General features: G+C 41.5%; 1 protein-coding gene across 2 annotated transcripts in view; it reads right to left on the reverse strand.

Moving 5' to 3' along the window:
- Positions 1-237: 237 nt before the first annotated feature.
- The window catches only part of CERS6 (ceramide synthase 6), a 171,053-nt gene continuing 158,411 nt past the window's right edge, over positions 238-12,879 (reverse strand). The window contains exons 9-11 of one of the 2 annotated variants that reach the window (XM_075180709.1): positions 8,740-8,896; positions 3,899-3,922; positions 238-1,425 (exon numbers count right to left, since the gene is read on the reverse strand). In XM_075180709.1, coding sequence (XP_075036810.1) covers positions 1,270-1,425; positions 3,899-3,922; positions 8,740-8,896 — 337 coding nt within the window. In that variant the 3' untranslated portion in view covers positions 238-1,269. The remainder of the gene's footprint in view (positions 1,426-3,898; positions 3,923-8,739; positions 8,897-12,879) is intronic. The other variant, XM_075180710.1, reaches the window with a different exon arrangement.

The following is a 12,879-nucleotide window of genomic DNA, read 5'->3' on the forward strand; positions in this document are numbered from 1 at the left end:
TCCCCTCTTCTAATGGTTACTTTCAGCAGGATAACACTAAATTAACGTCATCTCAAGCTGGTTCATGACAATAATGGCAGTGTACTCCAATGGCCTCCACAGTCACCAGATCTCAATCCAATACAGCACATTGGAATGTGGCAGACCAGGAGATTCGTAGCATGAATGTGCAGCTGACAAATCTTTGAATTAGTTGAAATTGATTATAATGTAAAAAAAATGAGAGAATTCTCAAAATGATTTTAAGGAGAACATAATGTTTTATTTGTTACTCCTATACATATTGTTTAGGGGAATTGACCAGATAATGCCATTGATACACCCCCTGAGTTTTACATTATTGGTACAATATAATACAATATCTTATTGCTATAAGAAAGAATGAATGACATCGTTCACTTTAAGTACCCATGTGTAGACTACTGGAACAAATGGGACTAAATTTTGCTTTCTCTTGCAAGCAGCATGTGCACTAAATTATATTTAATAACATCAGATTCAAACATTTTTTTTTTTCTTACATTTTTTTCTGAATACTGTCTGTAACATATTAGATATGATTGTTATCAAAAACTAAAATGGTATTTGACTCTGGCTTCATTTTAAAATGAATTGAGAGTTAATGTGTCATGTACACACAGTGGTGGGAGCCATTTTGTGGGCTGAGCCAATATTTTGAAGAATACACCTATCAGTTGATTAGGAATTAGTGACATCACGGTCTCAGTGAAGTCACTAGTTCCTAGTGACTTCACAGGCTGCATTTACATATTACCTCACAACACAAAATGGCTGCCACAACTATGTGCATGTGATTGGTACACATTAAACCCAAGATTGCTGGAGTGTACCATAGATGTGTGTTATCTTATGCTGCGATAAATGATCATGAATACTGCCTGAACCAACAGAAGTACCGGTGAAGAGCTTGATCACTATAATTACAGAGAAATAAAAAAAATTGGACATGATGTAACTTTTCACCCAGGGATTTAAAACAAATATAAAAATAGATAACATTCAAGCTTTTGAAAATACTGATTAATTTGCAGCAATTACTGAAACATAAAGCATGCCCACACACAATGATTGGTTTTTCCTTCATCATTCACAACGATAACTAAAAAAAAAAAATATATATAGTGCACTATTCGGATGGTTACATTGGTTTCTGACGGAGAGATATATGGAGAAACTTCATTCACAAGTTACTAGATTTTTCCAGTAGCAAACAGTTTATTGTTCGATTGTAGGTTTTTTCTCTGAAAGCTAATGTTCATCTGAAGTGGCACCAGTGACATGACCATTAACTCCATTTGAACTGTTGATTCCATTGGTACTGGCGTGGTGTGTTTTTTGTGCACGCGGTACTGAATCTTCCTCATCTGAGCTGGATTCAATATCACTTCTGTCATCCTTTGACACCTGAAAGAAAAAAAAAATACCTCAAAATAATTCAATCTGGTCAAAAGAGGATGTAAAAGCCATTTAGGGCTGCCAAATAATTTCAGTTTCTCTTTCTTAATTTTTTTTTTTTTTCAATCTGCCTTTAAATTGAACCTGCCACTTACAACAGTGGAAGCAGCCATTTTGTGGTAAGGTAATATATTAATGATGATATTAATCTATATATTCAATAGGAAAAATTGACTTTGTTGAAGGATTTTTTTTGTGTGGACTCAGACACAAGTGTTTTTGCCTCAGTGATGCCCTTAGGTCCTAGTGAATTAATAGGCGGCATTCTTGGAACATTAGATCGAGCCACAAAATGGCTGTCCGGTGATGTGTAGGGGACAGGTATATATAACAGCTATGAAGATAAAGCAGCAACGGAAACTGTGAAATCAGGCGATCAATACATAAATGGTCTTAGGGGGATTAGAGGTGCTTGGAATATGGTACAAAAGCTAAGGAAATCAAGTTAAAATTTTGTATTCTAAAAAGCATTAAAATAGGTATTTATACATAAGAATGTCATAATGGGATATTTTTTACAACCTAATATTTAACCATTGTAAAATCACAAAATGCATTTTATAATAAACAGTATTCACCTTCATTCTAACCTTGTACACAGCAGTTTGTAGGCTAAATTAGGGCATAATTCACATGGTACAATTTTTTACAATATACGCATTTGTTCTTTATGTGTTGGTATGGTTCATACGGTACATGTATTCATGCAGCATGTTTGTTGCAGTTCTCACCCATATAAATCCTGTGTTTACCCATTTAAATCCCCATCTAATATATGTATTCTATTATGCTTTTTACATTTGGAAACTCCCTCCGAAATTCTGTGCTTGTAACTGCATCTGATTGGCATAGCATATAACCTCAGTAATTTTCAGTCCATGACACAAAACTCATGGTATAGCCTCTTATGGAACACATGCATGAAGAAAGCAAGAGTGACAATTATCTAGAACACTGAACTGTACATTATCAATTCCCAAGTGTTCAGCGACATCTACAAAACAAGAAAACTAATGGTATCTAAAAACTAAATACATGAGGGACCTCCCTGCTTGTTTCTGTGACTGATTGTGTGGGGCGACCAAGAGAAACCTAAACAAGTTTGTCAGGAATGGTTAACCCAAGAGGTGACTCGAAGTTTTATTGCTTCTGACCGGAGCAACCTATTATGCTCACATATGAAAAGTCTTTTTCTGAATTCCTCTATCTATTAAAGTGCTCCTGTTTCTGTCATACCGTGGAGGTAGCAGGCAGAATAGCAAGAGAGATCACAGGACAACTTAACAGACCCAACAGAGTCCTTAAATTTACATGTGTTAAGGGGTCCACTCATCTTTCTTCTTTAGGACCTGAACACCAACTGTGAAAGCACCAGAAGGATTTCTAATTCAGGGGCACTTTGCAATTACATAATCCAATAGATCTCCAGCATTAGAAAAGCTCCAGGAAGGAAGAGGAGAGGGAAGTGGGACTTCAGCTGGAGAAGGGGCAGGGAGTAACAAAGACATGGTAGAGAGACAAGGGGTGAGGAGTGGAGATAGGAGAGACACAACACAAAAACATTTAGGGGTCTCACATTGGTTCAGGAGCAAATCCAGCTAAAGGGTGCAACTTTGCCCCTGGACCACCACAATACAAGGGGTGCAAATGCACTCTCTTTATAAATAACAATGGCTGTGGGGAGAGCATTGCGGTAGAGGGATCATCCAGTCCCTCACCACAGCTTACCGGCTCTCCTCTCTGGTCACTAACGTTAATTTAATATAGTGACCACAGACAGACAGCAGGATTTTTAACGTAAGTGAAATCATTGCCAGGACAGCCTCCTATTGGATTCGGTGTCCCTGGATGATTTTTTTAATAAATACTTACATCGCAACAATGACAGTTGATAATTAACGGGGCAAACCCCCGTTAATTAATAAAAATGCCCATGGTAACTAATAGATTCAGTATGTTAGTATAATTGTGTTGTATTTCATGGGTTACAATGCTATGAACTACTATATCGACAGGATCTTTGGACCTGATTCATTAAGGAAATAAAAGCAAAAAAAATGAGTAATTTTGAATCTTGGCAAAACCATGGTGCATTGGAGGGGGAGGTATTATGTGATGGTAGATTATATTTGGGGTAGGGCATGTCCTAGATCAACTTTAAATTTCAGCGTACAAATAAGCTATCAAGTATTTGTGTACTATATGAAAAAACAGACAGTATTTAACTTATGTGTAAAATAAAAAACTAATTTGCACCCCTTGCAATGTAACATGGTTTTGTCCAGGAGAAAACTTGCTCATTTTTTTGCCTTTCTTTCCTTAATGAATCAGGTCCTTCATGTTTACAGTAATATAAAGGTGCTCTTAAAACCAGCACGTTGTCAAATGAAGCTGTAGAGTAAATTGACATTCTGTAACTTACATGCAAAGGATCCCATTTTCCAGTCTTCCATGAGAGCAGAAGGAAAAGAGCATAATTGTACAAGCATGAGAAAATAGATTTATATATGGAAATGTGGATTCTCAAGAGTAACATGCAATAATCATCCACAAAGCGACATACGGCAATAAAGCTACGTTATGAGATACTTAATTATGAATCATATGTAAACAACTCCACCAAGCAAATGATCCATCTATTACATGAACTAAACAAGACCCTTAAGATTTATTATAATTGAAAGTATGGCAAAATTGTTTCTTTTTTTTAAACAGAGTTTCAGGAAAGCAGGTGTATAGAAGTGTATTAGTACAGAAATTATAATAAAGATGCATATAAATGCAGTATTATGTAAAGTCACTAAAGGCCATTTAATAACTGCAAACAAATGCGGATATGCACTGGTTTTTCATTTGCGGAACGTAACTATTAATGCGTCAAGCACAAGGTACGGCCCTTGGAACGAACTTGTAGCACGGGAATGCGCCTAGATTTGTGGGTTTGTCTCACCTGATATTTGTACATGGGTGCAAAAGTAGGTACAGTCATGCACCTAATCTACACTCGGGAAGAAATGCCCTTCATCCACCCAACCCCCCATCAGAGAGAAAAATGTGCACCCCTGCCACCACCATCTTGGCCACCAATTACAAAAGGGTGCAACTGCACAAAAGTAGAAGTGCAATGTCACAAAACAGTGATCTGCACAGACACACAGTAATAAATCAAAGACAACAGTAGTGCAAATATATTGCAAAAAATCAAACTGCCCTTACAACAACCTCTCATTACAGACAGTACAATAAAGATGGATGACATTGTATACAGGAAGACCCTTTATAGTCTGATTTAGTGTCGGAAGCAATTTTAACTGGCATAAGTGACTTGCATCGCCCTTACTGTACTGAACATGGACATGAACGCTCCCTCAATCCAGCTCACAGTGTGGCAGATTTTATGCGAAGGTGTGACTGACTATTCTTATACATATAATAGTGTGTTTAAGTATGAAAGCTTTTATATTTTGTTATATTACAGAACAAATACAACACTTTGCACATACATCATCATCTCCAATGCACTTACCCCACGTTCCCTGATCCCACTGCTACCCACACTGCACTGATCCCACTGCTACCCACACACTGCACTGATCCCACTGCTACCCACACACTGCACTGATCCCACTGCCAGTCACACACTGCACTGATCCCACTGCCAGTCACACACTGCACTGATCCCACTGCCAGTCACACACTGCACTGATCCCACTGCCAGTCACACACTGCACTGATCCCACTGCTACCCACACACTGCACTGATCCCACTGCCGGTCACACACTGCACTGATCCCACTGCCAGTCACACACTGCACTGATCCCACTGCCAGTCACACACTGCACTGATCCCACTGCCAGTCACACACTGCACTGATCCACCTGCAACACACAAACTGCACTGATCCTACTGCCAGTCACACACTGCACTGATCCCACTGCTACCCACACACTGCACTGATCCCACTGCTACCCATACACTGCACTGATCCCACTGCCAGTCACACACTGCACTGATCCCACTGCAACCCACACACTGCACTTAACCTACTGCCAGTCACACACTGCACTGATCCCACTGCTACCCACACACTGCACTGATCCCACTGCTACCCATACACTGCACTGATCCCACTGCCAGTCACACACTGCACTGATCCCACTGCAACACACACACTGCACTTAACCTACTGCCAGTCACACACTGCACTGATCCCACTGCTACCCACACACTGCACTGATCCCACTGCTACCCACACACTGCACTGATCCCACTGCCAGTCACTAACTGCACTGATCCCACTGCCAGTCACACACTGCACTGATCCCACTGCTACCCACACACTGCACTGATCCCACTGCCAGTCACACACTGCACTGATCCCACTGCTACCCACACATTGCACTGATCTCACTGCTACCCACACACTGATCCCACTGCCAGTCACACACTGCACTGATCCCACTGCCAGTCACACACTGCACTGATCGCACTGCCAGTCACACACTGCACTGATCCCACTGCTACCCACACACTGCACTGATCCCACTGCTACCCACACACTGCACTGATCTCACTGCTACCCACACACTGCACTGATCCCACTGCTACCCACACACTGCACTGATCCCACTGCCAGTCACACACTGCACTGATCCCACGGCTACCCACACACTGCACTGATCCCACTGCTACCCACATACTGCACTGATCCCACTGCCAGTCACACACTGCACTGATCCACCTGCAACACACACACACTGCACTGATCCTACTGCCAGTCACACACTGCACTGATCCCACTGCTACCCACACACTGCACTGATCCCACTGCTACCCACACACTGCACTGATCCCACTGCCAGTCACACACTGCACTGATCCCACTGCAACCCACACACTGCACTTAACCTACTGCCAGTCACACACTGCACTGATCCCACTGCTACCCACACACTGCACTGATCCCACTGCTACCCATACACTGCACTGATCCCACTGCCAGTCACACACTGCACTGATCCCACTGCAACCCACACACTGCACTTAACCTACTGCCAGTCACACACTGCACTGATCCCACTGCTACCCACACACTGCACTGATCCCACTGCTACCCACACACTGCACTGATCCCACTGCCAGTCACTAACTGCACTGATCCCACTACCAGTCACACACTGCACTGATCCCACTGCTACCCACACACTGCACTGATCCCACTGCCAGTCACACACTGCACTGATCCCACTGCTACCCACACATTGCACTGATCTCACTGCTACCCACACACTGATCCCACTGCCAGTCACACACTGCACTGATCCCACTGCCAGTCACACACTGCACTGATCGCACTGCCAGTCACACACTGCACTGATCCCACTGCTACCCACACACTGCACTGATCCCACTGCTACCCACACACTGCACTGATCCCACTGCTACCCACACACTGCACTGATCCCACTGCTACCCACACACTGCACTGATCCCACTGCCAGTCACACACTGCACTGATCCCACGGCTACCCACACACTGCACTGATCCCACTGCTACCCACATACTGCACTGATCCCACTGCTACCCACACACACTGATCCCACTGCCAGTCACACACTGCACTGATCCCACTGCCAGTCACACACTGCACTGATCCCACTGCCAGTCACACACTGCACTGATCCCACTGCCAGTCACACACTGCACTGATCCCACTGCTACCCACACACTACACTGATCCCACTGCCAGTCACACACTGTATTGATCATACTTACCAACTTTTTGGAGTTGGTGTCTGGGAACCTCCCTGGGTAGGTGGGTGTGCGGGGGGCCCAGAAATCGCGTCATTGCTGCGATTCCCGGAGAATTTTGGCTCTAATTCTGTCCACTTCACTAGTACGTGGGCAGATGCGGGAGATTGCCACACTCTCCCGGGAGTCCGTGAGACACACCCGAAATGCGGGAGACTCCCGGACATTCCAGGAGATTTGGCAGATATGGTATTGATACTATAGCATAGTGTTTCCATGCAGCTTTGTTCCGTGACCATTTGCCAGAGTGCAGTCCATCCATGTTGGCAAGAGTAAAAAAATGTCACTTTTAAGCTCTACCTATTATCATTTTTGAATAACACCCTTAATTATTTACAACTTTTCCTTTTCTGTCATTCCTTTGTCTTATATATATTTTAAATAAGCTATGACAGCATAGGGACATTGGGCCTGAGTCACTAAGGAGAGCAAAGCAAAAAAATGTAATATAAAATGTGGGGGACAGATTTATAGTTGGGGTAGGGCATGTCCTAGATCAACTTTAAATTTCAGTGTAAAAATAAAGTTAACAAGTATTTCTGTGCCACATGACAAAAAAGTCAGTATTTTCTTTATGTACAAAATAATAAACTAATTTGCACCCCTTGCATTGTAACGTGGTTTTGTCAGGATCAAATTCGCTCCTTTTTTTCCATGCTCTCCTTAATGACTCAGGCCCATTTTGTCTGACTCTCTTTCATGTGTCACATTTGCACATTTTAATATTGTATCTACACTGGTGTTTGTGCATATATAAATGATCTTTCCCGTAAAGTGTTTGCGTGGGTTTCCTCCGGGTGCTCCGGTTTCCTCCCACACTCCAAAAACATACTGGTAGGTTAATTGGTTGCTATCAAAATTGACCCTAGTCTCTCTCTGTGTGTCTGGGTGTGTGTGTTAGGGAATTTAGACTGTAAGCTCCAATGGGGCAGGGACTGATGTGAGTGCGTTCTCTGTACAGCGCTGCAGAATCAGTGGCGCTATATAAATTGATGATGATGATAAAAGTGTGCCTGGATGTGCAATAAGTATCAAAATGAGAATAACTGCTGACAACTGACCACAAGTACAAATCAGAACATTCAGCAGGAATAAAAAGGCTCTGCTGTCACATGCAATCTCCACCCCTTGAAAATCATTCTCATCCAGCACACAATCTGATTTCTGCATTTGGGCGTAAACCATGCACATTACTGCAACTACCCAGCATTTAGCAAAACCACACCGATCCGCATAGCTGCTCCCATCTGCAGGAGAAGCATCACCACAATCAGAAATCATTCAGCCAAATAAACAGTATTTTCAGGTCATAAATTGTCTGTGACTCAGCTTAAAAAATATTTTCTAAAATATTGAATATTGCCGAAATACACTCTCCAGCAGCAATGTACTGTATGAATAGATCTCTAAGCAGGTCAAGTATAATGGGAATGGGGAACATAATTCTCACCTTGCCTTTTGAGATGGCTTTGCAGGCGATCTTGATTATTAGATAAGACCAGAATAGATGCAGAGACTGAAGCAGTAACAGCAGGAGATTAAAGACCCACCAGGAGGGATAAGGGCCAACAATTTCCCAGCTTTCAAACAGCGTGGTGTTCAGTATCCTGCAATGCATAGATAGAAGATATTACGAAGTTAAAGTGTTGTCTCCATATGAAACTAGATTTTTTTTAAAAAATAATCAAATAAGGATTTCTTTAAATGACAGTGGTGAAAAGAGAAAATTAATAATTGTAATTGGATTTTCTATCCTCTTGCCAAAATTACGTCATGTTATGGCCACGTGGCCCGCCATTCCAACTCGCTCCCCATCCTTTTAATGTACGCACATAGCTCTGCAGAGCACCATGAAGTGGGACATACCAACCTATTGTCTCTACAGTCAGTACAAAGTCGTCACTGCACAGGGTGGTCCCCCAAAGTATATATGTGTGTGTTTGTGGCCCTATCCCCTGTCATTCATTTCACATACTTGCTTACTTTCCCTGAATGTCCAGGAGGCTCCTGCCTTTCGGAAGTCTCCCCGTACAAGCAGGCTCTCTTCCGGACCTTAGGCGGTGGCGGGGCTTAGCAAAACAAATCACTACAGGGGGCGGGGCTACAGTGGCTCAATGGCGTCACCCATCCACCATCCACTCTGAATTACAGTGCATTGGTGAATAGTTTGCAGTCTTCCCCTCCTCTACTTACCTTGTAGAGCAGGTAGGCAGAGGAAGCAGATGTCAGTCTGTGTGGTCATGTGATCATACCCCCTCATCTGCCACCGGCTCTACAAGGAAGGAAGCATTGGGGTGTATTTAATATGAATCCTGGGCAGTTTTCACTCAGTGCAGGGGCTCTGCAGGGATAATACTGAAATAGTGACATTATGTTACTCATTCAGGACCTGATGCCCGTTTCAGTAGCGGAAATTGCATGTGTTCGCTCTGCACATGCCCACCAGTAAACCCGCAGGTGCCAATGCAGAGTTGCATCCATCCACATGTGCACCTGAAGAGGCATGACAGGGGCAGGACAGGGTGACCTAATGTAGGCTGAGTACAGTACGGGCATGTTTGTGGAATTGGGATCCGATGCAGACCTGAGCACAGAGCAGATGCCCCTTTCACAGCCATATTATTTGCACTACACGCAGGGGCATATACATGCTGATGATGATGATTGTTAGTACTAGCTACCTGCTTCTGATTGGCTGATTCACCTCTGGCGCTGCTGGGTGCTTGTTTCATTCATTGTACATATAATATAAGATGTTATGTGTGTTACGTGTAACGTTATGTGTGATGTTACGTGTGTTCTTGCTATCATTCAAACACAAGAAGAAAGGTAATATCTGCTGTGTTATATGAAGCCTAATAGCAAATGTATTTGTCACTATGAAATTAGACATTTACGCAGTTATATTGCACTTATGACCTAGCTCTGGGTATGTGTAAGTATAGCCTAAGCCACACTCGCTCCTGTTGTTTCAGTTGTGCCCTTTTCAAATTAGAATGTAAGCTCTCCAAAGAGCAGGGTCCTTCATACACTTTGTTTTAATGTCAGTATTTATTTTGTCTGCCGTGTATGTCCCTGTTTTATGTATGTCCCCTGTTCTACGTATGTCCCTGATTTATGTATGTCCCTGTTTTATGTATGTCCCTGTTTCACTACTGTACTGTGCTGCGGGACACTGTGATGCCATACAAATCTACGATAATAATAATAATGTGTATGTGGGCGTAAGTAAGTCTGCAGTAAACCCAGTGCATATGCTGCATATACAGACCTGGAGATGCATCCAGCTAGGTGTATGGACTGAAATTCACTACTTTTGCGTGCACAATTTTTGGACCATAAATTACGCCTAAGTTGCTTTCAAACCTGCATCAGTCCCTCAGTGTTTTAGGAGGTACACTCTAAACCTTAGAGCTCCTGATAGGAAGACACACCTTACAAAGTTAAATAATTATGGGGTAACGGAGAGTAGCTATACAAATTAGTGCTGGGGATTCTGGGGGAGCGACAGACACCAAACTGCTACTCAGATCACACAGCACCTACTAAATGGAGTGAGCTGTCCCAAAGTGGACAACTAATCTCTTTAAACACTATCTCCCTTTGCTTGTCTATCAGACTCCCCACCCAGCTACCGGGTGCAGTTTACCCTAGAAAAAAGATATATATAATAAAGGTATTTGCAACAGCAAAGCAGACATTGTTTTTACAATAGGAGTCTGTACCTTTAAATACCATTAAAAGCAGGTACATATTCAGTAAGATCAGTAAGGGACATTGCAAATAGAGAAAAGCCGTTTTACAATAAACTTTTTTACACACTCAGCATTATGTAAATACCACAGCTTGTAACATTTATTTTTTTATTCATTTACTTTTTGCAGCATGTATTCTACACTGTTAATATTGTTATAGTATTACGAACATTACTACTATATCAGACATTTAACATGGTTGGCCACTAGATGGCAGTTATTCCCAGCACAGAGTGTATTATAAAGAAATAATGTGGGTGACAATCTGCACTTTGAATATTATAACCTGTAGTATTTAGCAGCAACTCTTTAAATACATGTAAATGCAGAGTATAAAAAGTTAAAAAGTAATTACATATTACAATGCATATTATATCAGATTAATTAATTTTTTTGGTCTGTTAAGTTTACCCTCTTTTTTCACTTTACCTCTTAAACTGATTAAATCTGCAGCAAATTCAGTTTTGTTAGTGAAGGTCATTTAAAAATGGATTACAGGAAATATATGTTTTATTCACCAGAAATGACTATCTGACATAATCTATAATTCATGACATAATTAGTAACATAATTCAAAACATAAATCAAATAATAAAAAAAAAAAAAATTGGCATAGATGTTAGAACTTTACCGGTTAAACCCTCGTCTGGATTCTATGCTACACATTCACTTGCCGCACATTGGTGGCCGATTGCACCGATCCAGCTGTGTGACGGAAGTTGAACCAATATTTGAGCCCCTTAGACACACTGACAACACTAGTCCCTAGTGAACTGATATTGCAGCATCTGAGACCACTCCACATATCCTGCAGCAACTCATGATTAAAACCTTAGCATCCAGCTGAATGAGCGCTGTTTGATGTCAGCTAAATTACTTAGAGGCTCTTTACAGTACCATGTTTAGCAACAGTAATAAGCAGAACACAATCTAATATAACCTAAAGAAACATAATGTCAGAGTGATATTTGTTCCAAGAGGATTAAGCTGACCTGAAACATAACACTGGGCATTTGCATTCTGCATCTTAGTTTTTAATTTTTTTAAAGGGACACTAAACCTATAATACAAATTACATTACCTAAGAGATTAATAACATCCACAAAAATATATAAAAAAACATTCACAACTTTATCAAAACTGGAGCTGCGACCACACATCAGACTACCTGTACATATGACCATTAAATGGTCACTTATCATCTGTAGTGATTGATGGCAGAGAACCTACATAGCAAATTTAAGTTATATATATAAAATTCAAATTGTGGAAGGAGGGGGCAGAAACGCTGGTCCATCTGTTTTGTAGGTCTTCATTCCTCTCTTATCAGCATGTACAGGGATAGGTACCTATACAGAAGACGGACGTCTTCTCTTATAAGATTATCCTTGAGTTGATCAATTTTGATCAAATAAAAAACTAGTTAAAAAAAACAAGAAAGAAAGAAAAATAATACTAACCACAACCCCAAACCTAATGCTCGAATTTACTTAACCTTCATTTAAAGCTACCCTGACCTTTAATACTCCACCTAACATTGATCCAAGCCCTTATACTAGCCATAGTGTGGAACCATGGGTGGGATCTCTTACTAGATGAGGGAGTAGTGTTCTAGGTAACATTGTAAAGATATTGAGGTGTTCCTTTAAACACTGGACCCTTTTTAGATAATGGTTACCCGCTGATTGGGGAACCACTATTTTGCATCCGGCTTCCTTTTCTCGTGTTACAATAGAAGTTAACAAAGTACCAGGTTTATTGTCCTTAAACACTTGGCTGCTAAGAAGTCCAGAAAACATACACAATTGACTTTCACGCAAATAAAATCTCTATTG

This window comes from Mixophyes fleayi, chromosome 7 (genome assembly GCF_038048845.1).
Source record: "Mixophyes fleayi isolate aMixFle1 chromosome 7, aMixFle1.hap1, whole genome shotgun sequence".
Lineage (NCBI taxonomy): Eukaryota > Metazoa > Chordata > Amphibia > Anura > Limnodynastidae > Mixophyes > Mixophyes fleayi.